General features: G+C 48.7%; 2 protein-coding genes across 3 annotated transcripts; both read right to left on the reverse strand.

Moving 5' to 3' along the window:
- Positions 1-309: 309 nt before the first annotated feature.
- Positions 310-13291, reverse strand: adgrg4b (adhesion G protein-coupled receptor G4b). 2 transcript variants are annotated; one of them, XM_072659495.1, is made up of 28 exons: positions 12427-13291; positions 10946-11572; positions 10394-10488; positions 10246-10307; positions 10126-10156; positions 9997-10034; positions 9705-9853; positions 8408-9454; positions 8233-8309; positions 7595-7662; positions 7484-7514; positions 7364-7386; positions 6942-7090; positions 6060-6186; positions 5006-5115; positions 4678-4882; positions 4374-4542; positions 3877-4017; positions 3613-3741; positions 3335-3380; positions 3007-3110; positions 2787-2908; positions 2246-2514; positions 2049-2154; positions 1455-1735; positions 1265-1366; positions 997-1161; positions 310-667 (listed from the first exon to the last, which is right to left on the reverse strand). In XM_072659495.1, exons 1-28 carry the CDS (start codon positions 12488-12490, stop codon positions 501-503), a joined length of 4704 nt encoding a protein of 1567 aa, XP_072515596.1. In that variant the 5' UTR covers positions 12491-13291; the 3' UTR covers positions 310-500. The 2 variants fall into 2 exon arrangements, with proteins under 2 accessions (XP_072515596.1, XP_072515595.1); XM_072659494.1 differs by having other exon boundaries at positions 6009-6186.
- Positions 13292-14931: 1640 nt separating this feature from the next.
- fhl1b (four and a half LIM domains 1b) lies at positions 14932-26905 on the reverse strand. Its single transcript, XM_072659122.1, has 6 exons — positions 26812-26905; positions 18341-18503; positions 17963-18137; positions 17615-17784; positions 17015-17201; positions 14932-16473 (listed from the first exon to the last, which is right to left on the reverse strand). The coding sequence occupies exons 2-6, from the start codon at positions 18494-18496 to the stop codon at positions 16319-16321; spliced, it is 843 nt and encodes a 280-aa protein (XP_072515223.1). The 5' UTR covers positions 18497-18503; positions 26812-26905; the 3' UTR covers positions 14932-16318.
- Positions 26906-27245: the final 340 nt, after the last annotated feature.

The following is a 27245-nucleotide window of genomic DNA, read 5'->3' on the forward strand; positions in this document are numbered from 1 at the left end:
TTCTCTCTGTCTCTCTCTCTCTTTCTCTCTCTCTCTCTCTCTGTCTCTCTCTCTGTCTCTCTTTCTCTCTTTCTCTCTCTCTCTCTCTCTCTCTCTCTGTCTCTCTCTCTGTCTCTCTCTCTCTGTCTCTGTCTCTCTCTCTCTCTCTCTCTCTCTTTCTCTCTCTCTCTCTGTCTCTCTCTCTCTGTCTCTGTCTCTCTCTCTCTCTCCACAAACATTTGGACAACTAGTGTACAAAGCATGCTGAGTGAGTATTTTTAATTCCGATGTTTCTGTTAAAATATGAAGCAGGCATCTGTACAGTATCAGATTTATTAGTGCATCATTAATAAAGATCAGACAGGAGGACGTTACAGTGACTGATGTATCAGCATATACACCCCCACTCCCACCCCCCAATTTAATAAGGGACATTTGAAGTCCGGAGCTGTTACAGCCTGCAGATACACACAGACCATCTACACACTACGCCGCAGCCGAGCGAGTAAAAGCAGCCGGGTTTAGCTGTAGTAATCGCCGCAGACGGAACCGTCCTTAGGGATCCAGGAATGGATCTCGTATCCGAAGGCCTCAGGGAGATTAGCATAAGCAGTAGAATTAGCGCTGGGGGGCACAGAGGGTTCACAGTGGATTCGGGGCAGAGCCAGACCCTGTTGGCACACCACACCTGGAGAGACAGAGAGGAACAGGTCACATGGAGAACCTGACTGGGTTCTGCAGTGGAGAACTATTAAAGCTTGTTCTTCAGTTCAGGTCAAAAGTGGGTCAGTAACCTGTACCGTAATGCTAACTTCTGCTAGCCCTGCTATGTAATTCTAGTAGTATGTTAGCAATAAGCTAAAGGCAATAACCATGAACATGTTTCTTCACAGGAAGACTGAAACCTGCTCATGCTTCCACTCACAGCCTATCTAGAACCTCCAGAAGGACTAGAATGACTGTGGTAAAAGGCCGGGCACTGTAAAGCACTGTTAATGCAGTAACGGTTCTTCTCACCCAGTTTGGGTCTCCTGATGGACACCTGGCGCTGGCTGGTCTCTGAGGACACTGATGAGCTCTGAGTGGAGTTCGATTTACTGGACCTGAATGAAGCCACCGTGGGGAACTTTGGGAGCTGCCAGTGTTTGGGTTTGGCGGTGCCGGTCGCGGTGTGGCTCCAGTCTAATCAAAAACACCAAAACCAGAAGATTCACGGTTCATCAGGCTCGGGTTCCTCATGTCTGAGTTTAGATCTGAACAGAAGTAATGCGACTGGCTGACCCACCTGAGTGGTCCTGAAGTTTAAAGCGTCCGAAACACAGGTGGACCCTCCACTGCTTACGCACGTTCTCCTTCATGAGGCAGTGGAACACAAAAATGAAGAAACCTGAAACACAAAGCGTCCTGTTAGAGGAGCGAGAGGAACCGCCGGAGGTAATGTAGAGGTGATCCTCAGCTTCAGCCTCATGCCTCACCTTGCAGACTGTTGAGAATGGTGAACATGTAGAGCAGAGGCACCTTGGCCGGACCCCAGGTGAAGAAGGCCAGGGACCAGGTGAGTCCAATCAGCAGAGTGAGACTGGCCACGCCCTTCAGGTCCTTCAGCAGGTCGCGGCGTGTTCCGGCCGGCTGGTTCACGCGCATCTTCCTCATCTGCAGCAGCACCACCACAAATATGGAGGAGTTGCAGACCAGCACCAGACCGACGAAGCCCACCACAGAAACGTAGAAGACCACGTCATCCTGAATCCAGCAGCTGAAACTCAGAGACAGAAGATTGTTCAAGCGGATCAGCATGAACCTACCAGCACCAGGCGTGGGTTAGAGGGGTATAAAGCCCCCCCAGCATTGAAACTGTGTTCTCTGGAATGATGGTGGTGGAGCTCCATCCAGTACTTTTGGATGGGATGGGTTGGGGAGTTGACACTGATCTGACTCCAGAATGTTGGGTCTGATTGAGAGCAGCCATACGGCAGATGAGCTGTAAAACCGTGCAGCAGATGGGAGCAGCAGTGCTGTTCCAGTTATTTTCAGGTTCTAAAGAAAAGCCCAGATTTAGAACAACTCACAACATCTCGGCACTGTCCAGATGTTCCAGACCACCGCTGAAAGAAGCCACAGCATACGCCTGCTGCTTCACCACCAGCACCAAGAAGCAGATCAGCAGAGGAACTCCTGAAACGTCCACAGACACACAGAGATCAGACTACCAGAAAGGTTCAGAGAGTTTTTACCCTTTCTACAGAACCATGGGACGGAACCCCACCCCAGCCGAGGACGCAGAACTTGAGGATGTAGGACGGAACGTAGACGTTGAAGACTTTCACCAGAGCGAAGTACAGGTTCACTGCCTCCAGGAGCATCCAGGTGAACGAGGCCAGCAGGAAGTAGTGCTGGGCCGTCGCTACAGCAACGCAGAGGCCGTAGATGGTGAAGGCCGAGAGCCAGGAATTGGTGAGGAAAACGAGGTTGAGGCCCAGGAGAGCGATGGAGAGGTTGAGGAGAATCTGAGACGGGTAATCTCTCCTTAACTTCCTAAACACAGAGCAGCAGGAAGTGCACAGTGCTGTAGATCACAGCCCCGACATCACTCTGTATTGTACTGTATAATACTCTGAAATGTATTGTTATTGATAATGTATCGGGCAGTATGTATTGATAATGTATCGGGCAGTATGTATTGATATTGTATCGGGCAGTATGTATTGATAATGTATAGAGCCGTATGTATTGATAATGTATAGAGCCGTATGTATTGATAATGTATCGGGCAGTATGTATTGTTATTGCTAATGTTAAAGACTCACTCCAGCAGAGAATAGGTCAGCACTGTCACGCCCAGGAAGAACGAGGACAGCCCGCAGCCGACGTACGTGATGACTGTGAGAATTTTCTCATTTTGTTCATCAATAGGAGTTCTGGACACGTCCTAACACACACACACACACACACACCTCTTTCTACACATTGTTCATCATAAAATAAGCACTGAATCGAGGCTACGGGGTGTTTGTAGAGTTAGAGTACCAGCAGCACTCCGAAGTGTGTGAGGTGGTCACACATGCAGGTTGTGTATTCTGGGGTGATGTTATACTTCCAACAGCCTCTCGAACTCCAGCCTCCAAAACCATCTGCCCCCCCCCCCCCCCCCCCCCCACACACACACACACACACACACACACACACACACATTTATTAACGTACTAGAGAACACACACATTGTCAAAATATGAAATCAAAGGAGTGTTTAGACTGATCCCAATCTTCAAGGACAATCTTCAAAATAGTGTGAAATTAATAATTAGTAAATTGACTAAAGCACTTGAAGTTCACAACAACAACAACGACGACCCACCATTCTTGTTGAAGTCCCAGTACACACAGTGAACGCCTTTACCAGTCTGAAATGAGTAATAGATAACCAGTTAGAATTAGGCCATGTGCAAAAGCTAGCGCCCCCTGGTCAGACTCTATGCATAGTTTGGATGATTCAGGTCCAGAAAGTAAAAATACACCCCAGGATTTAGTTCCAACTGCCTGAGCAGCTCTGCTGCAGCTCACTTTCTGGACCTGAATCTTCCGCCTCTATATGAGGTCAGTGTAGACAGGCACACACACTCACTCAGTACTCACTATATGAGTGTCCAGGTGGTGGAGTCTGACAACCACCGGCTCCTTCAGGCCCTCCACAGGCTCTGCAGCGTTGACCACACTCGCCGACACCACGTACGTGTTCAGGACTTTACCTTTGTCCTCGTCGTCCTGGAGGGAGAGGACAGTGTGTGAGTTGGTGATTTCAGGAACGGCAGGAGCAGCTGTGCTGGTGAAAGTGCTAGAACAGTCTGAAAACTCTGTTCTAGACACAAATAAATAGAGCACCGGGGGGATGAGCTGTACCTTAAAGAGTGCAGGAACTCCGTAGAACTGGAACTGGACGCGAGGGTGTGTGAGGTTCTCCTGGGGAAAGCTGGTGAGAAGAGCTGCAGGGAGGGAGATAAATGCCACTGTGCCTTCAAACGGCTCCTGATTGATGTAAACCTGCAGAGAACCGTCAACAACCCAGCTTACAGGTGGAACTTTGAGTTGGTTCTGTGTAGGGTTCCACCAGTATTACAAGGGAAACTAGATTTGCATTTCCTAAAGGAACTACAACAGTGGTTGATGTGTCCCAGGTGGTTGCTATGGTAAATACTGAATGCTGAATACAATCAAATCCTCACAGCAATGTTCCTTCTAAATCTAGTAGAAAGTCTTCTTCTCTGGACAGTAGAGACAGTTACTCCAACAGAAGCAGGATCAACTCTTTAATAGCCTTGATTTCAGAAGAAACACTGAAGGAATAAGCAGGTGTCCCAATACTTTTGTCCATTAAGAGTATGTGTGTTCATGTGTACCTCTGGATGTGGCCAGTTGTTTGCTGAGGTCACTCCAAATGTAAGGTTGTGGACGAGTCCTGGGTCACCACTGACCACCGACAGGGCTAAAGCCGGAGCCACAAAACTGACCCAGGCTTCACTGAAGCCTGACATCTGGTCGCCAACCTTCTCTGTGACGTTCAGGATGCTGCACAGAAACCAGACACGGAGACTCAGCACCCACACACACACACACACACACACACTGCGCTGAACACACTACAGATCTGTGCTCTGAGCACAGTGTTCACACTGATCCTGTTAATGACCCTCACACACTCACATGTTAGTGAAGGGCTGCAGGTCACTCTTTGAGTTTAGGATGTCAGACATGATGTTGATGATGACCTCTGCGATGTCGAGGGTCACCAGAGTGGCGTTCAGCACAGCCTCCAGCAGGGTTAGCAGAGTTTGCAGGTCACGCTCGTCCAAAGAGTCGTGCTCCTTCAGCAGGTCCTGAATCATCTGCAGAACGTCCTCAGCTGTGTCTACAGTTTGGGGGGGGGGGCAGATATGATATGAAACATCATCACTGTCTCTGGCAGTAGATCAGGATCAGGATTGTTTGGAAACAGGCTCTAAACTGAAGACGAAGGATCTGAGAGACTGACCGTTGGTGACTGCTATCTGCTCCAGGTCAGAGATGTTGGCCACCACAGTGGGGCAGCCCTGCAGCCTCGGAGAGTCCCAGGCAGCCTGATTGGTCTTTGCGCTCAACAGACTGCAAACAATAATCAGATTCAACGAAATAATAACAATAACAAAACAATCTAAACATTAAGATTCAGAGTTTATATATTTATTCATTTCCATAATCTGTATTAATCAAACCTGTGAGTGAACAGTGTATTAATATGTGCAGAAGAAAATTTACACAGTTAACAACACATCTGATATATATAAATACATATAAATATAAATACATATAAATATATATATCAGCGGTCAGTGAGAGTGTCTACCTGTAAAACTCTATATAACATTAGAATAAACCCAAATGAACAGAAAGTCAGGGGTCAGAATGTGCTGTTGGTCAGTAAGTTATTGACTGGACAGTGATGGTTAGCGGGCTGTTTTAGCTGCTTATTCGCTGCACAGTTCACTCGGTACAGGGTTATCTGTGTGAGAGTGTATCTCAGTTTGGGACAAATGGTTTATTGTACCTGGTATAAAACTGCCCGATCGACCGGGCAGACTTCCTGCTGCTATCTTCAGCACGTTCTGACAAATTGGTTTACAACAGAACCTCAAATAGGAAATCTGGCTGTGTGTTTTTGGATGGGCTGAGTGACGGCAGTAACTGTGGAGTGCTGAAAGGCCTGACTGCATGATTAATGAGTCATTAAGATAGCCAGCGCAAACATGGACAGATGAAGTATCTGTAACGCGCAGTGCTGTTTACCGACGAGTCCAGCTAGCTGTAAATGACCGCAGTATCTAAAAGCCTGTATAATAATAACACAAATAATGACAGTGATCAATAAAGTCCACCAAAGCCTCCAGAATAATGCTGTTAGTATGTAGTTGAATCTAATTTGCATATTTCTCTTTGCAGACTTGTGTGTGAAAATATAGCATAAGTAAAAACAGCCAATCAGAACACATCACACACACAGGATGGGAGTCACTGCTGTGGATGAGATGCTGAGCTGCTGGATGTCGTACCACCTGCGGAAGGCCAAGCTCTGATCTCCCTCACAGTGCTGCTGGGCCGTGTGCTCGGCCGGAGTCCAGGGCCAGATGTACAGGCCCTGCCGTGTCTGCTGGGTCAGCTGGGTACAAAGGCCAGGCTCTAACACACACAAGCACACAATGGAGGTTAGGAGAGGGAGCGGTCTAGCCTGTTCGATCAGTTTAATTATAATCAATCAATGATCAATAATTGAATTAGATAGAAATAAAAAGAACAAAATAGAATCACTGCTCTTCTTTTATTTCTGCTTCTTATATAAAGTAGCATGACCTACACCAGCACTGACCAGCACCGACTGCATATATGAGAGCCACAGGGTGGGGGCGCTGTGGGTGCTCACTGATTGGTGGTGTCAAGTTCTGAAAACAGGTGGGAAAAAAAGACGAGCCCACCATAGTTGCAAGTTTAGCGACGCTGAGTCCGACTGAAAGACAGAGCGAGTGGTCCGCTCAGTGGACCCCCCCCCCCCCCCCCCCCACTCTGTGCTCTCAGACATGAGGCCTTATCCTCGAAACAGGAGCCTCAGTCAGCTGGAACACGGCCTGCACTGCGGTGTTTAGCCTGCTGATCTAAGCCGACTGAGCCCAAACCCAGCAGAACCAGCCTCTCATGTCTTCTCTCTGTTTCTCCAACACCAGTCGCCCGACTTCAGCTTCAGTCTTGTGTCGGGAGCTCAGCTACTTCTCTACAGGGACTAGACAAGCTGTGTGTGCATTTGCACATCTGTGTCAGCAATGGGTGCAGCTTAAAGTAGCTGAATGAATGCTTCAGAAGGGGTGTCCACAAACATTTGGACATATTGTGTGTGTGTGTGTGTGTGTGTGTGTGTGTGTGTGTGTGTCTCAGCCTTGTACGTATGTGTGATATCAGGATGTCCTCTGGGTCAGCGTCCAGGCTCACGCTGCCGTTGGCGTAGGGTTGATCCAGCAGGGTGTGGATCTGTCTCTGGGTGTCGTTGATGTCCGAACAGTCACGAACCAGCATCTGAAACACACAGCTGTGGCTGGAAGCAGGCGTGGCGGTCAGTGAAGCGGACAGTCGTACTACAGAAACACAGCCGCACTCTCCACACGCTTTACCACATCACCCTCCAGGCTCCGCCTACAGACGTGCTCCCTCATAGCTACGGCTGAGAGCCTGGACGTGCTCTACAGAACAGTCCAATGGGATTTTACCAGCGTTCTGTAAGGCTTGTTCAACCTAGCAACAGTAGCTAAGGAAGAGGGTGGGGCCTGGAGTGGACGGTTAGTCCTGTGCAGATCATTCGAGCTCTTACCTTTTATTCGTGATGAAGAAAGGCTGTAAAAAGAGCAGAATCCACCGGTCAGTGTTTCTCCCAAGAGCAAACACAAAGAACAACAGAATAAGAGACAGCAGAGCTGAACCGGACCCATACCGCTTTCGTCTCAGAGCTGCAGTCCTCCCAGCTGAAAAACAGCAAACACATCCCGCTCCAGCTCAGCAGAACACAGTCAGCATTTTACATGAGTGCTAGAAAAGTCCTCACCAGACTGTATGGAGAGAGGTCAGACGGAGGTTCAGCACTATCCCTTTGGTGGAGAGAGTCCAATAAAGCTACAGACAGGAGAAGGCCCATATTGATTACATAGAACCGTCAGAATAATGAGTATTATGAGCATTAAGGGCTGAGGAGCTAGGGAACCCTCGTAGCAGGGGTATTTAATTAACATAAGGTCCAGTTAAGAGAACTTCTTCACACCACGTTCAGAAGAATCATAAGGTCTGATGTATGACTTCAAATCAGGTCCAATTACAGTTCAGTATGTTTCAGTTTTCTCACTGAACTGGAGTAGAATTGACTGGAGCCGCAGCGCTTATCACAATGCACAGATCTGATTGGCTGGGTAGCGTCACATGTGATGTGATTGGTCTGTGAGTTTCCTGGAGCGCTAAACCTGCACTGTAAACACGATTAAAAAGTTACACCAGCTAAAAAAACAGGGAAATAGTTCTCAGTGGTTCATTGGTTACGGGTCCAGGTCCGGAGAGGACAGCGCCTGGGCCCAGTTTAGTATTAGTTCTTCTGACCTCTGTTATATATCATTTAGAGGGAAACCAGCAGTTCATCCCACCCCCAGCTCTATCAGACAGTAGCCTTACAGGCCGGTGTGCCTTTGTTCCTACCCATGTCTGAATGGTGTCCTCAGGGTCTTCATCTGATCCTCTGATGGTTACATTCAAACTGACCCTGAAGAAGCTGTCTGAATCAAAGCACAGTCAAATACATCATCAGCAGGAGCACAGGGAACCGGTACGCAGGTACGGCTCAGTTCTGACTCAGTATCAGTGACCTGCTCACCTGCGGCCTCAGGAGACACTGGATTTGTAGCAGCTGATGGTGTGGCTCGGCCTGACGTTATGATAGAGGCAGATGTTGTAGTTGCACTGGGTGTGGTGGTTGTATGGGATGCTGTGGTAGAGGCAGATGCTGTGGTTAAGGCAGAAGCTGTGGTAGAGGCAGAAGCTGTGGTAGAGGCAGAAGTGGTTTTATCAAATCCTGTGGTATAGACAAATGCTGTGGTAGAGGCAGAAGCTGTGGTTGTATCAGATGCTGAGGTTGTTTCAGATGCTATGGTAGAGGCAGGTGCCGTGGTAGAGGCAGATGCTAAAGTTGTATCGGTTGCTATAGTAGAGGCAAATAATGTGGTAGAGGCAGATGCTAAGGTTGTATCGGATGCTATGGTAGAGGCAGATGCTAAGGTTGTATCGGATGCTATGGTAGAGGCAGATACTAAGGTTGTATTGGATGCTATGGTAGAGGCAGATGCTAAGGTTGTATCGGATGCTATGGTAGAGGCAGATGCTAAGGTTGTATTGGATGCTATGGTAGAGGCAGATGCTAAGGTTGTATCGGATGCTATGGTAGAGGCAGATGCTGAGATTGTCTCAGATTCTATGGTAGAGGCAGGTGCTAAGGTTGTATGGGATGCTGTGGTAGAGGCAGAAGCTGTGGTAGAGGCAGATGCTAAGGTTGTATGGGATGCTGTGGTAGAGGCAGAAGCTGAGGTAGAGGCAGAAGCTGAGGTAGAGGCAGATGTTGTGGTAGAGGCAGAAGCTATGGTAGAGGCAGATGCTGTGGTAGAGGCAGAAGCTGAGGTAGAGGCAGAAGCTGAGGTAGAGGCAGATGTTGTGGTAGAGGCAGAAGCTATGGTAGAGGCAGATGTTGTGGTAGAGGCAAAAGCTATGGTAGAGGCAGATGCTGTGGTAGAGGCAGATGTTGTGGTAGAGGCAAAAGCTATGGTAGAGGCAGATGCTGTGGTAGAGGCAGAAGCTGAGGTAGAGGCAGATGCTGAGGTTGCTGGTGTGCTGGTTGGTTTTGGCGTTGGCTTAGGAAGCTCCTCCCCATCTGAGGAGAAACACACAGCACGGTTCATCGGGAGGCTGTTGGAGGTTATACAGTCATTAGGTCCGATCCCCCAATCTGACTGATATCCTGAACCGCCTACAGAACTCAGGTACCCTGAGCCTCCTCCACTTGGCCAGCCCTGAGGTTCTAGAACTACGTGCAATAGAACGTGTTCTGCTGCTTAATTATGGATGGAACCCTAAACTCGAGCGAAGGTAACAGAGCCGCAATGGCGCTGAGCTCAGCTTACCGATAGAGTAGACATGCAGGAAGTCCCGGTGTGTGTACAGATCGTACTCGGCTGTGTGAAAGTCCTTCCTGAGGAGCTGAGAAACCAAGTCCTGGACCTTTCCTACGTCCTCGCTGGGAATCACAGTGAGATGAGCCAGACCGTCAAACCTGCACAGATCAGCAGCAGCAGCATCAGCACAGCTGCTCAGAGCAGCTCCACCAGCTGGGCCTGGATGCTGACTGGCGCCTGATGGTTGAAGGTAAAGCACACGGTAATGGATGTGCAGTCTGTGGTGTTGGGTGGACCTTACCGGTTGACTTGGGGGACGTCTCGGAGGATTCCTCTGTCCTGGTATGAGAAGAAGAGGGTTTAGGTTTGTAGGTAAGCTCACACTCATGCTATGAGCTGGAGAACAGAGGTCATTAGAAAGGTCACTCACAGTTCCTCTGTCTCTGGAGGGTCGAGCAGAGCTGCAGAGGGAAGCACATTTCAGCAGAGTTAGGCTCCAGTGCTGCGGGGCCGTGCGTCTGCTAGCTTTCTGAACAGGTAAACGTCTCACCTGAATGCTGGGGACACGGCCACCTTGTGCAGGTAAATGTTTGATGGAAGCGTCTGCCTCAGCTGCGGAACGGAAAAACATCAAGAAATGTGAGAATCTGTTACTGTTCCTGAAAAGCAGCGTTTCTCTCTGCACGGCTGCGGATTACCCAGATGTGTGCGATTTCCCTGGCTTCATAAGCAGTGACATTCCCTCTGGAGTGGCGGATGAGGAGTAGAGCCTGGACCTCGTACAGAGACCAGGCTAGCAGAGGAGGAGAGCAGAAGGAGAACACGGCCATGAGATGGAAGCAGCAGCAGCCTGCATCACCTTCCCCTCCAATCTGCAGCTTCCACTGACTGTAAAGAGGAGCTCAGTCTCGGCCACTCCCACTCCAGACCGGAGCGCGATTTCATAGTTGTATTGATTATTGAAAATAGTTGATTGTTCAGATTAGGAATCACTCTCATATCTGTAGCTTTTGCTGACTAACAATAAAGCAAAGAAGTCAAATGCACGTTTGAATGAAATATTAAATATACTTAATGATCTTCTGTGAAGATTTAAAAACAAGGCTGGAGCAGAAACACATCAAACAGAGTCGCATTAAACAGCATCAGCAGAGGCAGCAAAGGGAAACAGATCAGTATTTTCTTGTGACACGGTCTTCTGAAGGCTACCGTTTGTGTAAGTGAGTGTGTGAGTGTATGTGTGTGTTTACCACACGTCAGCGTGTCATCTGTCACAGCTGGGCAGGTGTGTGTGTTCCAGGCTTGGCTGTGCCACCTCAGCACGTCCCCGTCTGTGCAGGCGTGCGCTGTCTGCAGCTCGGGCCTGCGCGCTCTCCCCCAAACCCTGAACAAAGCCACGTCTCCCTGCAGGTTGGTCCCGCTCTCCACCTCCAGCTTCCCATCCACAAAGTAATGTGCCGCCCCCAGCGTGAGCGACCCCCCAGCGGTCAGTCCGCAGGCCGCTCCTTCAGGCTGGACGCTCATCACCACAGTCTTACCCCCGCTGATGAAAAATTGGAGCTGCTTCAGGGAGCACGACCAGGTGATGCAGACTGAGCACCACTGACCCACGCTCAGAGTGTGTGGCATCGTCCAGTTCTTTCCGAACAGCCAAACGTGCAGTTTCCCGCCGCGGCCGCCCAGACCCAGGTCCACTCGGCTCTGATCCGGGTGCAGGTAGGTGAAGGCCGTCCAGGCCGAGTTGTTGATGCTTCTCTGGATGTTGGCGCACACACTGAACTCCTCCAGAGCGGGCAGGGAGTGGTCCGGTTTGAGTGTCCAGTACTGACAACTTGATCGCTGCAGGACAGCCTTCAGACCCCACAGACTCCCAGTGCCTACAGAAGAGAATGATCATTTATGGAGAGCCTGTAAACAACAACAACAACAACAACAACAACAGCCGCAGCAGCACACAGTAAGAAACGGTGCAGAGGTCAGTAGGTAGTTCCTAGGAGAACCTTAGTGTACCCAATACCTCCACCAGGTAAACATCCCCATACCTATGCTAGGCACACCACCCCTTCTAATAAGTGCATTCAGCTAGTTTAAGCTGCACCCATTGCTGACACAGATGTGCAAATGCACACACAGCTTGTCTAGTCCCTGTAGAGAAGAAGTACTGCCAATAGAATAGGACTCTGGAGCAGATCAACATCATGACCCTATTGGCTCCATGCTGCCTAATGCCAGGCGTGGGCTAGAGGGGTATAAAGCCCCCCAGCATTGAGCTGTGGAGCAGTGGAAGAACTGTGTTCTCTGGGATGATGGTGGAGGAGCTCCATCCAGTACTTTTGGGATGAGTTGGGGATGATGAGGTGGGGTGGTGATCCTGACCTCACTAACGTTTTTATCACTGAACGCAATCAAATCCTCACAGCAATGTTCCTCCTAAATCTAGTAGAAAGTCTTCTTCTCTGGACAGTAGAGACAGTTACTGCAACAGAGGCAGGATCAATTTTTAGCACCCTTGATTTCAGAAGAAACAATGAATGAGCAGGTGTCCCAATACTTCTGTCCAGGTAGTGTAGGTCAGTGGCAGTAACAGGGGTGTATCTTCAGATTTTAGGGCAGTTGTTAACTGCAGCTTTAAGCAAAGACCCTTTAAGCTGGCAGCTGATGCTCAGGAGTGGAACCCTGTCTCCGTCCTTCTCCACAGTTAGCAGTTAGCAGTTAGCGGCCGGCTCAGTACCTGCATGGTCAGCAGATGGGACGTGCAGAGTGAGGAGGATGACCCACAGCCAGACGGCCTCCATGGCTTTTTCCAGCACTGACACAGAGAAGAGGGAGATAGTGACACCTTTACAGAGCTGATTCACACACAGACAGACACACACACACACACACACGCACACACACACACACACTGGGGATGGTCTGCTCTGTGGGACATACAGAGATTGTGGTCCTGAGGTGCAGAGAGCAGGGCAGGAGGAGGAGAGGCTCCTGATTTACGGACAGTTGAACGGTCTGACCTCGTAAAGCTGCAGAGCAAATATAATAAATATGCGGTGAGGCCGGGGCCCGGGGCCAGGGCCCGTATTCTCACCACTGTTTCTGCTCCAGTCAGTCCAGAACATTTTAATTAAAGGGCCGTTAACCCGGACGCTCGGCGCCACGCAAGAGAACAGGCCTGTCTCAGTCCAGGCTGTGGAACCAAACATCAACCGGGCCTTATAACCAGGCTCTCCTTACACACCCATCTACAGCAGTATGTGTGTGTGTGTGTGTGTGTGTGTGTGTGTGTGTGCAGGGGCGCTGTAGGGCATGGGGGGGGGGGGGGGGGTGTAGTATGATGTTAAGGGCCTGAGACTGACATGGGGCCGTAAAAATTTATTATTTAAATAATTTGGCAGAACTGCTGTGGGGCCCAAAATCCCTGGCAGCTCTCCTGTGTGTGTGTATGCGTGTGTGTGTGTGTGTGTGTGTGTGTGTGTGTGTGTGTGTGTGTGTCTTTATTCGATCTAACTGTGAATAATTACACTGGTTACATGAATCATTCACTATTCATATTTCTGGATGAATATTTTCTGATTATGAACTGAGCTCTCAGACTATTTATTTATGATATGTTTATAAAATCAGTTCAGTAGTTAAAGTTAGATATGATGTGTCTCAGATCAGCTCAGAGAGGAAATCTATCAACTAAATCCACAGTTTCTTAATCAGCAGATCTTTTATTGAGATATTTAACTTCTGGTGGCCTGTTTACACCTTCACTGAGTTCCTGAGTCACACACACACACACACACAGGTAATATATGACCTATATGTCTCTATATGAGCAGAGTTTACAGTGTTATCACTCACACACTTCCTCTGAACAGGCGTTTAGAACAGCTGTGATGTTGAGGACTTATTTTCATGTGCTTTTATATATTATATATATATTATACTAATTATTATATATATTATAAATATTTATGCACATTATTCGTTATACATTTTCTCTGGATGTAAATAAACAGATTACCTTATTAAATGTGATTTTATAAATGATGTAATGTTTATATGCTTTCATTTACTTAATTAAATCATCATTATTAAGCCTTTTACCTGTTACACTCACACACTTTTACAGACGGCTGAGAAAAACACTCACCTCTCTCAGCACCTGCTCTCTCTCTCTCTCTCTCTCTCTCTCTCTCTCTCTCTCGTGCGCGTGTGCTCTCTCACTCCAGGCGTGGTGTGTCTGGCTGCTGAGCTTTACCTGGTCCAGGTGTGAGTTAGAGGACCCTGTAGGACCACACCCACCCGCTGACCGCTCAGTTACACATTAAACTCAGCCATGTTTACATTTAGGTTTACATCCACAGTGCAGAACCCACAGTGCAGAACCCACAGCGCCGTTAAAGAACCCAACCTCACTTTTCTGTGATGTGTGTGGAAACAGACTGTATATTTATACTGAACCAACAGCTTTAGATTAGCTGCTGTGATGTCACAAATATCAGCATTTTAATATACCAGTACCCATCCAGCCTACAGCAGTGTAGCCCCACCCATCCAGCCTACAGCAGTGTAGCCCCACCCATCCAGCCTACAGCAGTTTAGCCCCACCCATCCAGCCTACAGCAGTGTAGCCCCACCCATCCAGCCTACAGCAGTGTAGCCCCACCCATCCAGCCTACAGCAGTTTAGCCCCACCCATCCAGCCTACAGCAGTGTAGCCCCACCCATCCAGCCTACAGCAGTTTAGCCCCACCCATCCAGCCGACAGCAGTTTAGCCCCACCCATCCAGCCTGCAGCAGTTTAGCCCCACCCATCCAGCCTGCAGCAGTGTAGCTTTAGGTTCCAGTGTGAAGGTAAACTTCAGACAGTGCCTGGCAGACTGTGGGAATTTGGATTCCTCCGACTGCGCAATCTTCATCACTGTAACGGTCAACAGTGGTGGCAAACGGTCAGCTAAGCTGCAGCAGAGCTGCCCGGGCAGGTGGAACAAACTCCTTATGTTCTGTAGAAATTAAGGTTTGAGTTTGAATAATTTAAATGGGAAATGGCTTCTATGATCGGCTCAGAGTAGATGATGTGAAGATTGATCAAACAGCTTTGAGAAATTCAGTTCTGATTGGAGAAATGCATTGAAGGGACTGAGAAACACTGCAATACTGTATTAACCCGTTTTTGCTTTCTGTATTCCAGCAGCAGATGGCGCTATTATCACACCCTAAATAAACCTGCAGCAGAAAACAGCACTGCTTCTGGATTCTTTATTTATTTATTTTTCACAACTGCACAAAACCACACCATGCAAATGACACCATGCAGTGATTATGGAGGCCGGACCTGGAGAGCGCAGCAGTCAGTCAGTTTTATCTGAAGCAGGGTTACACTGCAGCACATTACACTGCAGACACGGATCTGCTACATGTATGCAAATATGTGTTTATCAGCCATATTATACAACTAACACACTGAGACTGCAGAGGAAATACCTGAACACACACCACATCCTTCCTCACTCATCACACACACACACACACACACACTCACACGCTCACTCACACACTCACACACACACTCACACACACACTCACACACACACTCACACACACACTCACTCACAGACAGAACACTACTGATTATCTAATCATCACCAACACTCAAAACTGTGGATAAGAAATTTCTGTTCAGGTCCAGAGAGTAACAATCCGCTGCAGCAGAGCCGCCCAGGCAGCCAGAACAAAATCCTGGGCTGGACTTCCTTACTTTCTGGACCTGAACTGGCCATCTCTATCTCTGCTCTGCACACACAAGAGAAACTCCTCCATTTCTTTACATTCTCTGCATAATCAATCAGTTAAGATGTGAACAGACTCATTCAGAGGGGGGGGGGGGGGGGTTGGGGGGTTTTGAGTGAAACGCTCGGTTCTAGATAAGCTCCCCAGTCAGAGCTGGAGTTCTACAGTGGAGGTTCTAGATAAGCTCCCCAGTCAGAACTGGAGTTCTACATTGGAGGTTCTAGATAAGCTCCCCCAGTCAGAGCTGAAGTTCTACAGTGGAGGTTCTAGATAAGCTCCCCCAGTCAGAGCTGTGGTTCTACAGTGGAGGTGAAGGGAAGCAGAGGTCTGAAGCTCTACTAAAAGCTCCTCACAGAAAGTTCTTCACCTAATGGTGATGAAGACGCTGCCTGATGCCTGAGACACGGTTCTACCAGAGTTCTGAGAAGAGTTCGGCTCTAGAACCTGCTTTTAAAATCAGTTCATTAAGATGGTGGAGGGATACATGCTGCAGGGTGTAGTGCAGCTACAGAAAGTAGTCGTGGGTACAGTGAAGCTCAGTTTCACACCGAACCCCCAAAACCCCCAACCCCTCCTCTGAATGTGTTATGTAGAGAATTTTTAAATATCAGTGGAGTTCCCTTTTAAGTGTAAAATTAGGAAACTAAATCTTTCTTATAATCAGAATCTAAACAAAACTATGAGTGATTATATTTTACTCCAGAAAAAGCATTGTGGTGATTTTACTAAGCGCAGTTCTACAGTTAGACACTAGGAGGCGGGTCCGCAAGTCTAATTTAGTGCTATTTTTTTATTTTGATCGATCTCTGTTAGCTCCTCCCTCTCTGTCCCGGCAGGCGGAGCTAGACTTTCTTGGAGCAGTCGCTGCAGTACACGTCTCCGTTCTTGGAGACGAAGCGCTTGTCGGCCAGGTTCAGAGAACACTTCCTGCAGTTGAAGCAGTAATCATGCCAGGTGCCTCCCTCGTAGTTCACCACGTTAGTGGCTTTTCCGAACCCTGCGGGAGAGCAAGCGGCAAAAACACACAAAGCAGAGAGTTAGAGTTTACTCAGGGTCCTCCTGTCAGGTAAACCGATCCCTGTAAAGGCTCGGATCTCAGAGGACGTCCCTCAGAGCGAGGGCTGTGGAGTGTGAACACTGTTAATTCCACCAGTCGTCCACTCTGTCCACCACACCTACGACACCAGCCCGTTTTACATGGAGTGTTTTTGTGATGTCACAGAATTCAGGGGGAGGCAGCATTCGAACAGAGAGCCATTTCAGCCCTAAAGAGTGTTTCAGCACAAAATGCTATTTAAAATGAGGCATAGCCAATCAGAACAAAGGCCATTTACATATATCAGAGTTTACGGTGCAGTAACAGAAACAGTGTGTGTAACAGTGAGGGATGAAGAGAGGGTGTGTAGAAATGAACTCTGGCTGTTCGCAACCCCACACAGCTGCCTCCGATCCACCATCATTCAGTATTACTGATAACGGACGGTCACAGAAGCCACATCAGTGTCTACCAGAGTTAGTGGAGCTTGTGTGGGACTGACCGGTGATGGGGTTCTGGCAGCCGGAGCACTTTTTGGCGACGCTGGTTTTGTAACAGTCCACACAGTACACTCGGTCCTCATGAGAGGTGAAGCGAGTCCCGGCGAGCGGCTTCTGACACGAAACACACACGAAGCACGCAGAGTGCCACGGCTGGTCCTGATAGTTCACCCCACCCGAGGTAATGGCCTGCACACACACACACACACACACACACACACACACACACACACACACACACACACACACACACACACACACAATGTAAAACACATGTTGCAACATACTGGATGGAGCTCCTCCACCATCATTCCAGAGAACACAGTTCCTCCACTGCTCCACAGCTCCTCAATGCTGGGGGGCTTTATACCCCTTAAAGCTTAAAGAAACACCCATTTATTAGAAGGGATGTCCACAAACATTTGGACATGTAGTGTATTATAACACACATTATAACATGCCATAACGTATCAGAACACACTACAACACACACCCACAGCAAAACCTCAACAGCTTTATAAACCAGCACTGTGGGTTCTAGTCCAGATCCAAATTAAAATAATAATAATAATAACAGAGCTCTGAAGGGGGCGCTCTCTCACCTTTTTGCAGCCGGCGCACTGCTTGGCGAACTTCTTCTCGTGGCAGGAGCTGCAGTAGATGTTGTCGTTCTTGGTCAGGAAGCTCTGAGAGCCGATGGGTTTCTTACACTGGTAGCAGGTGAAGCACTCCTCATGAAACGTGTTTCCTTTATACTCCACGTTCCCGGTTCCTGCAGCACAGAGACGAGCGCTTAACACCTCAACACAACACAAGCTATCGCCTGCCTGTTTTGCACTGAAGGACATGTGTCCGAATGCTTTTGCTACTCTCCTCTGTGTGAGTTGGTCTGGGTGTGTGGTGACTGGTAAGGATCATAACGGACACGCCCACTGCTCTCAGTACTCTACCTGCCAGAATGGGTTTGTAACAGGCGTGGCAGCGGGGGGCGTCCTCGCGCGAGCTGCATTTACCACACAGGATCCGGTCATCTTTAGTGCTGAACGACTCCTTGGCCAGATTCTTATAGCACTTAGAGCAGCGGAAACAGTCCTCATGCCAGTAACGGCCCTTGTGGTGGAGCTCCTACACAGCAAGAGAGACTCACAGGTAAAAACACCTTACAACTGAAGAGGCCCTAAGGGTTCAAATACCTGAGCAGTAAAAATACTTCCTGCGATAAGACACAGGTAAAGATACTTTATAAGCAAATGTATCTGACAGGTGCAGACTGAACCTGTAGTAATCTGACCACAGCAGCCGATCTCCAGGAGAGCACCTAACCTTACCTTAGAGTCTGTGCCGATCGGCCGGCGGCATTCCACGCAGGTGTTGGCGCAGAACTTCTCGAAGCAGCGCACGCACACCGGCTTGTCGTCCTTCTTAATGTACTTCTTGCCCCCGAGGTCCTCGCGGCAGTAGAAGCAGTCGAATCGGTCCGTCATGGCGGCTCTGCAGACAGGAGCAGAGGAGGAAGTGAGTCGGCTGAGCCGCGCCGTTAATGATCACATCTGGGTTATAAAGCAAGGTCAGGGAGGCGACATCACAGCGCGATGACCTAACGCTTGATTAAACCGTGACTCACTTTTCCAGATTAGCAGACCTCCCTCTCCCTCTCCCTCCCTCTTTCTCCCTCTCTCTCTCCCACGGTCTGAGCGACAGGCTGAGGAACGCCCTGGGAAACGCTCTGAGAGGCCTTTATTGATAAGAGTGTTTGTTCCTTTTCCACCAGACATGTAAGAACACTCCCTCCTGACGGACGGGGCTGGTTTACTACAGGCAACGACAGGCAACAGCAGGAGCACAGCGCTGACGGCGCTCACCAGTAAACCCAGCAGGAGAAGCCTGCTCTCACACGGCTTAAAGACCACGCACTTCTGATGTGATGCTGAAACTGTGAGGTCACAAAACCTTTCCATATACTCGCCCAATCAGCCTACAGCAGCTTAACCCCACCCATTTAGCCTGCAGCAGCTTAGCCCCACCCATTCAGCCTAAGGGGAGCATGGTCTGAGATCAGGATGGAGAACTCTGCAGGATCCCTTTAACGGATGAAGGCAGTGATGCTGTGGAACAGCCGGAGCCTCTCGCCTTCTTTAACTGAATAAATGCGTCTGTTTATCAGGGCTAATTCAGTAACGCAGAGCAGGAGCTCAGGAAATCAGACAGGATGCAGAGCAAGTGCTATTACTCTAACCCTAACCAGATTCACACAAACATCTGCTGTACTCCATCATCTGACCTGCTCCTTCCCTCACCCACAGGAATGTGATCAGACAGAGCAGAGCAGGAATAAGAGAGGCTGTGTGTGTGTGTGTGTGTGTGTGTGTGTGTGTGTGTGCTAGTTTCTGTCTTGCCAATAAAATAAATCAACTGATGAACAAATCTGATTTTACTACCATAGCAACCCAGTGAGGAATAACACATACAGACGCTGAGTGTTACACACCTACACACCTGACAAAAGTATTGGGACACCCGCTCAGTCACTGTTTCTTCTGAAATCAGGGGTATTAAAAGAGCTAATCTTGCTTCTGTTGGAATCTTGCTCTACTGTGCAGAGAAGAAGACTTTCTACTAGACTTTGGAGGAGGAGCATTGCTGTGAGGATTTGATTGCATTCAGTGACTTATGAGTTATGTCGAGGTCAGGATATTGGATGATGATCATCACCCCACCTCAGCCCTAACTCCCCAACTCTTCCCACATTGGAGCATGTGTAGCACTTCCACTTTGAGCAGGATCAGGGTGACGCTCCACTGACTGTACCAGGGGGAATAGCCTCTCTATCGCTGCTACTCTGGGCTCGGGATGCCAGACCTCAGGACAAGCTCAGGAGCAAGAAATGCTAATTCACCATAACACTTTATTAATGTTAATCATTACATGCTAATATTCACCTTAGTGATGGAGACCTACAGGTCATTTGATAAACCTTCTGAGAATATTACAGGTTCAGCAGGACGGTCCAGCAGTACACTGTTGTAATTCTGTGCGTCTGTGTTGTTGAGATGTTTCATTGCTGTGCAAACACCCCCCACCACCACCACCACCCCCTCACCACCCCCCAGGCTTCAGAATGGAAAGTAAAGCGTTTGCTCTGGCTGTGTCCAGCTCCAACAGCTGTGTGCTGAACCCTTTGCTTTATGAGCAGAGAGAAGCTCAGACTTCACATAAAAATGTGAGCAAACATATGAGCTGTGCGAGAGACCCAGAGAGACCCCAAGAGAGGCCAGAGAGAAGCCCGAGAGGCCCGAGAGAGGCCAGAGAGCCTCGCTAACGTTCTCATAGCTGCTGTGTTCCCTTTCTGATCCTTCTTCAGCCTGAAACACCAACACACACACACACACACACTAAAACAAACTGCTGGGTTTAGAATGGGGTGGCTTAAAAAGACCCTGTGGGGGGAATGTAGAGGTGTCCCAATACTTTTGCCCGTATAGTGTTACAGAGTTAGGAAATATTTATACAAATATACAGTTCATCAGTAAACTGCAGTAGCAGAGTCTGTAGTGTAGATATCTAGCATGTGGGCGGTAGGGCTCGAATGGGCCTGGGAGCAGCAGTACAGATGATAACACAGTCAGCTGATGGACTGCGTGCACAGTCTGTCTGTCATGTGCTCATTTACAACCAGTGGGAAACAAATATGTGCTTAAAGCTGCTGAAATTAAAGCTTCTTCCATTGTCCGAATGGTGGAAATGTGACGCAAGCTTCCTGTTAGTGCCTGATTACGAGATGGGAGGACGGATGCTGGTGTAGGAAGGTGGAACTATAGCAGCTCCACTGTAAATACGGTCCAGAGGAAACACTGACGGCTAGAGCTGACCTGTGCTCCTAATAATCTCTCTAGTTCAGCACGAACGCCAACCAGGCCAGGAGTCACAGACTCCACAGAGACCGCCTTAATCAGCTCCGATCCCTCAGGGTCGTCTGCAGCTGCTTGTAAAAGCTCTCAGGCAAAATGAGATCACTGGGAAAAGCAGTGTATGAATATTACAGAGTCCAGCATGTAATGAGCTAGCCGTGCCTGCCAACAGCCCACCGCCGGCTCAGCTGAGGAAGCCTTTAGCATAACTGAACTGAAATGATTTCTGTGCTGGTCTAGGCTATACTATACTGGTTTATGCTGTTGGCCAGTATACCAGTCTTCAAAACAGAAGATGCACTGGTGTAGTAGCACCAGCAGCAGCAGGTCTGGAGCTCTGCTGCAGTTACTGAGTCAGTTGGAGGCTTTTCTGCACTCTGCTCTGAGCTCAGCGCTCGGCCCTGACCCCGCTCTGTAACTTTACGTGGTCTGACAGACACTCGGTGGCTGAGCTGCTCTCTGTGAGCTGTTCCTCCTAAACTCTTCCACTGTTCAATAATAACACCACTCACAGCTGATGGAGGAAGATCTAGGAGGGAGGAAATTTCACCAGCTGACTTGTTGTTGTTGGTGCAGCGGTGTCTCCTATTACATACAGAACCACGCTGGAGCTCAGTGAGCTCTTCAGAACCTCCTGTTCTTTCACTGATGTGTGGAAGAAAGACAGACTGCAGGAATAGAGGCCTGATTTTACACACCTGTGACAATGAGACTGAATCAGACACCTGAACTCAGTGATTAAGAGGGGTGTCCCAATACTTGAAAGTAAAAAACGTTAAATGTTGTAAATATTAACACAGAAACCTGCAGCTACGGCAGCCCTTTGTAGATCCGCTTGGACACCTGCTGTACAGCAAAATCGTGTTTATACAGTAAATATTTGGCCACAGAGCAGCCAGAATATTCCCAGGCAGTGCTGGGAGAAATGCTGTTGAGGGTTCAGCACAGTGGGGACCCCTCAGGGCTGGGCACTGCCTACATCAGGAGTTAAACGCCGGCTTTTTGAACTACGAGCCGGCTGTTCCTCTGATCAACCCGTTGTTCCCATGGAGACTCCAACTGAACTCAGGAACTCCTGCAGTGCATCCAACAATACAGGCAGCACAGAGCTTCGATTAGCATTTGAAGAGCTAACAGAACAGCTGGGACTGACCCTGAATCAGTGTGACTGTGTGAAAGGTCAGCTTTGGTTTCACTGTGTCCAGACCCTAGTCACCCCCCAACAGGGTGAGGTATGTGGTGTGCGCGGTGGGGAGGGTGTTGAGTCTGGAGACTGCGTTCTGGATGACCTCATGCTCTTACATCTGGAACACAGTTGCTTTAGCATCGCAGCCAAGGCAAACAGTGCGCACACACACACACACACACACACACACACACACACACACACATACACACACACGCTGAAGGAATAAACGGATACATAAACACTAAATGTTCAAATGTTTGTGGACACCCCTTCTCATGAGTGCATTCAGCTACTTTAAGCTGCATCCATTGCTGACACAGATGTGCAAATGCACACACAGCTTGTCTAGTCCCTGTAGAGAAGAAGTACTGCCAATAGAATAGGACCCTTTGGAGCAGATCAACATCATGACCCTATTGGCTCCATGCTGTCTAACAAAGGGGTTCTTTATAGTAGAGTAGAACCAATTTGGTGCTATGAAGAACCATTTATTAAAAGGCGCCCCCATCAGGATGATCGGCTCATCGCATGTGTCTGAGTAGCAGGAGGGAGCGTGACCTACTGACCTCACAGTTCGACTGACCTGCACGATTTACCGCAGCCCTGAAAAATAACCTCTCTCTCCCCCATTCACTGTAATAGTCTCTCTGTCTCTCGTCCTTTCCTCCCACTCTCTCTCTCTCTGTCTCTCTCTCTCTCTGTCTCTCTGTCTCTCTCTCTCTCTGTCTGGGTGTGGTGACATTCCGTTCTGCAGTTAAAAAAAAGGGGAGCAAAATTATAAATTGGGCGATGACATCACTCAAAACATCACCTTCACAAAAACCGCAGCATTCTCTGAGCCACACACACACACACACACACACACACACACACACACACACACACACACACAGCTGGACTACATGTGTGTGTGTGAGCTCAGACTCTGGGTGTGTGTAACTGAACAGAAATAAAGTCTTAAAAACAACTTTAATGGAGTTCCAGCGTGTGTAATTGGAGTGTGTGTGTGTGTGTGTGTCAGGGTGCACTGTGCAGGGCAGCTGGGAAAACACTGTGCTCGGAGTGTGAGCTCTATGCTAAAGAATGGAGGGAAGCATGGAAACAGGAAGCTGGAGAAACAGAAAGAGAACAGGAGCGCTGCAGCGCTAACACACACACACACACACACACACACACACACACACACACACACACACACAGAGACACACACACACACACCTTAAAGAAACATTGGAAAGTGGACGCTTACTGAGCCCAGATTTAGATTCAGGAGACAACAGGAGATGCTAGGCTAATGCAACTTACTAATTTATCTCTGGCACTTTGTTAATAATCAGCCCTCATCGCCCTGCATTACTTTAAGAAACGCCAATAAAGCCACACCCGGTCGGGCGACGCCATAGACATTATCAGTGCTATCAGTTTCTGCCCCACCTGCAAACAGCACTGCGCTCGACTCCTCCTCCTCCTCCTCCCCTCCTCTCCTCTTCCTCCTCCTCTCCTCCTCCTCCTCTCCCTCCTCTCCTCTTTCTCCTCCTCTCCCCCTCCTCCTCCTCCCCTCCTCTCCTCTTCCTCCTCCTCTCCCCCTCCTCCTCTCCCTCCTCTCCTCTTCCTCCTCCTCCCCTCCTCTCCTCTTCCTCCTCCCCTCCTCCTCTCCCTCCTCTCCTCTCCTCCTCCTCCTCCTCTCCCCCTCCTCCTCTCCTCCTCCTCCCCTCCTCCTCCTCCTCCTCCTCTCCCCCTCCTCTCCTCCTCCTCCTCTCCCTCCTCTCCCTCCTCTCCTCTTCCTCCTCCTCCCCTCCTCTCCTCTTCCTCCTCCCCTCCTCCTCTCCCTCCTCTCCTCTCCTCCTCCTCCTCCTCTCCCCCTCCTCCTCTCCTCCTCCCCTCCTCCTCCTCCTCCTCCTCTCCCCCTCCTCTCCTCCTCCTCCTCTCCCTCCTCTCCCTCCTCTCCTCCTCCTCCTCTCCCTCCTCTCCCTCCTCCTCCTCTCCCTCCTCTCCCTCCTCCTCCTCTCCCTCCTCTCCCTCCTCTCCTCCTCCTCCTCTCCCTCCTCTCCCTCCTCCATATTACATTAAATTATCAGCACGTTAGCCTGGTTAGCTTGCGTTAGCCCACTAGCGCTGCTTCACAAAATTAGCACACTAGGCTAAAGCTGAAGCTTTTCATCACGTTGATTCAGGAGCAAGAGAATCCACCTCCACCTGGAGACGCTGTACAGATTTCACCAAGGGGGTAAATGACCCCCAACTCCAGCACTGACGGAACATGACACTGATTAGCATGAAGCAGAACACGAGCAGGCCAGGGTGTGTGTGTGTGTGTGTGTATGGAGAGTGGGATAATGTAGCGGGAATGGCAGGGAATGCTGGTGTGGAGAATAAATTCCCATGAGTCATCACTGTAATGGCTTCCACATACACGTTCAAAGAGGCCCTGACAGACTGCAAAGGGGAAACAGACGTTCCCCAAAGAGCTGCTCTCAGAACAGCTCCTGCAGACTAGAACCTGAACCACTGCGTCTTTGGACTAATAGGAACGTGTTTATGGAATATAACCCTACCGGGCTCCTAGGGCTCCTTAATCAGATCCATGGTGACTCCACCTCACACTTACAGGACTGAAAGGATCTGCTGCTAACATCTGAAGGTGTCCAGATACTTGTGTCAGAGGTCTTGTGGAGTCCATGCCTCGATGGGTCAGAGCTGTCTTTGCAGTATGAATGTAACGGACACTCTCTTCATTCCTTAGAATTAAACATACTGCGCCTTTAAGACTGACGTATGCAAATGAGGTCTGTTCTGAGTGGATGTCCTGTACTGTAGTACTGTACTGCGTAGTAAACAAGATGGGCAATACTGAGGTCAGCAAAAATGATTGAGGTCCAAACACTGTATGATAAATCTATCATCTAATTACTGTGACAGTCCTCTCCCAGTACAACTCAAACACACCTCCCAGTACAACTCAAACACACCTCCCAGTACAACTCAAACACACCTCCCAGTACAACCGAAACCCCAGTAATAACTGCTGGGACCGTCAGACAGACGACTCTCAGATGTGCAGAAGCAGTTCTCCATGATGAGCTCCTTATTCTGAGACTGGCCTAACACTGACTGGCGTCACCGACAGGGCATGTTACACAGTTAGCCCAGGGCTAGAATGACAAACACAGTGATGTGTGTGTGTGTGTGTGTGTGTGTGTGTGTGTGTGTGTGTGTGTGTGTGTGTGTGTATTTGATTTGTTTGTGAACTCTTGCTGAACAGAACAGAACTCTTTCAGGATACATCAATAAACAGCTCAGTCCCACGACACTGAATCACACACACACACACACACACACACACACACACACACACACACACACACACACACACACACACACACGCTCTTAAAAACAGTGCTTCTCTCAGGCCTGAGGTTCCCTCTCTCTCAGATCAGCTGAGCGTCAGTCATTTCCAGACTGACCAGCTGACACGGCCAGTGCTGTAATAATAAAGTGTTTCAATGGTATCCCAGGTGGTTGCTAGGTTGTTGTTATACAATTGCTATGGTTTTCCTTGTGGTTGCTAAGGAGTTCCAGGTGGTTGCTCTGGTATTTCAGATGGTTCTTAAGGTGGTGCTAAACTGGTGCTATGGTGTCTTTAAGGTGTTCCTAGGTTCCTAAGGTGTTCCTTTAGCCCCACCCATTCAACCTACAGCAGTTAGCCCCACCTATAAAGCCTACAACAGTTTAGCCCCACCCATTCAGCCTATAGTAGTTTAGCCCCACCCATAAAGCCTACAGTAGTTTAGCCCCACCCATTTAGCCCACAGAAGTCTAGCCACGCCCATTCCGCCTATAGCATATAGATTCATCGTACAGCACTTGGGCCCCACCCATTCAGAGGTTGGGAACAGGACAGTGCATATCAGCCTTAAAGGCACAGTGCCAAAAACAGCTGACACCAATTACCTCCACATATTCTGATTATGTTAAAAAGCTCATTTGCATTTTTAGAGCACTAAACGTCCTGCCACCCTGCCACACTAGCTCTAGGGGGCCACTGTAGAAAAACGGACCCTCCTCTTCCTCTCCAGAGTGAAAAAGCCTAATAAGAACCAGATTCTCTGTCAGACACTCTTAAATCGCCCACATGCAGAACATTCCTGCAGCTGCCCAACGCCCCTGTCCTGCCTAGACCTACCCCTCCATCCCAGCATCAGCAGAACATGCATTATTGCAGTGACTAATGACGTGAAGATTATTTAGATAACCAACTGAATAATTTACAATAACAAAAAGTATGCAGAGGCCTACACTCATCACTGCTAGGCTCAGGGGTGTTAGGACACATTTCAGGTGTTCTAGATAACCTACAGAATTTAGGTGTGTGTGTGTGTGTGTGTGGGGTGGGGGGGGTATAGGGGCCTGCACAGGTGCCTATTAGTCCAGCATGAAGGGTGTGGTAACAGCAGTGATCAGTACCAACTTAACAATCCTCCCAAATTGTTCTGTTTGTTCAATCTCTCCGTTCCACCTTAACTGGCGCAGCAGTTCCACTCTGGCGCCTCGGGCGGTCCTACTGTAGCTGCTGCAGGATTTAAGGTGGAACGGAGAGTTCCAGCAACAAGTCCACTTCAGCCTGGCCTTCAACCCCACCTGAAGCATCTAAGCACCACTGAGCAGACAGGGAATAAACAAACAAACAAACAAACAAACTCACCTCCTCCTCTTCCTCCTCTTCCTGCTGTCGCTGCTGCTGCTGCTGCTTCCACGCGCTGGAGCCTTTCTGCTCTGTGCACGGAACTCACGCTGAAGGCGTGTGCAGCAGCAAGCAGTGTGCGCGAGAGCAAGGGGCGGGACACAATCATGAAATCGATCAAATTGATACTTGTGTTAAACATGTGTTTATTATTATTATTATTATTATTATTATAAGACACAAAACAACTTGTTTTTTTATTAAATATAAACCTTTAGAAAACGTGTACAGTTTACATACATAACATATAAAAGCTTATGTCTAACTTTGTTCAGTTCAAATGTAATACATTATTTCAGTCATTTAAAGTAATATAATTTATCATAATATATATAATATAATAATCAATCATTTAAATAACAGCTTGTTTTTTGTGAGTGAGTAATTTATATTGG

This window comes from Salminus brasiliensis, chromosome 16 (assembly GCF_030463535.1).
Source record: "Salminus brasiliensis chromosome 16, fSalBra1.hap2, whole genome shotgun sequence".
NCBI lineage: Eukaryota > Metazoa > Chordata > Actinopteri > Characiformes > Bryconidae > Salminus > Salminus brasiliensis.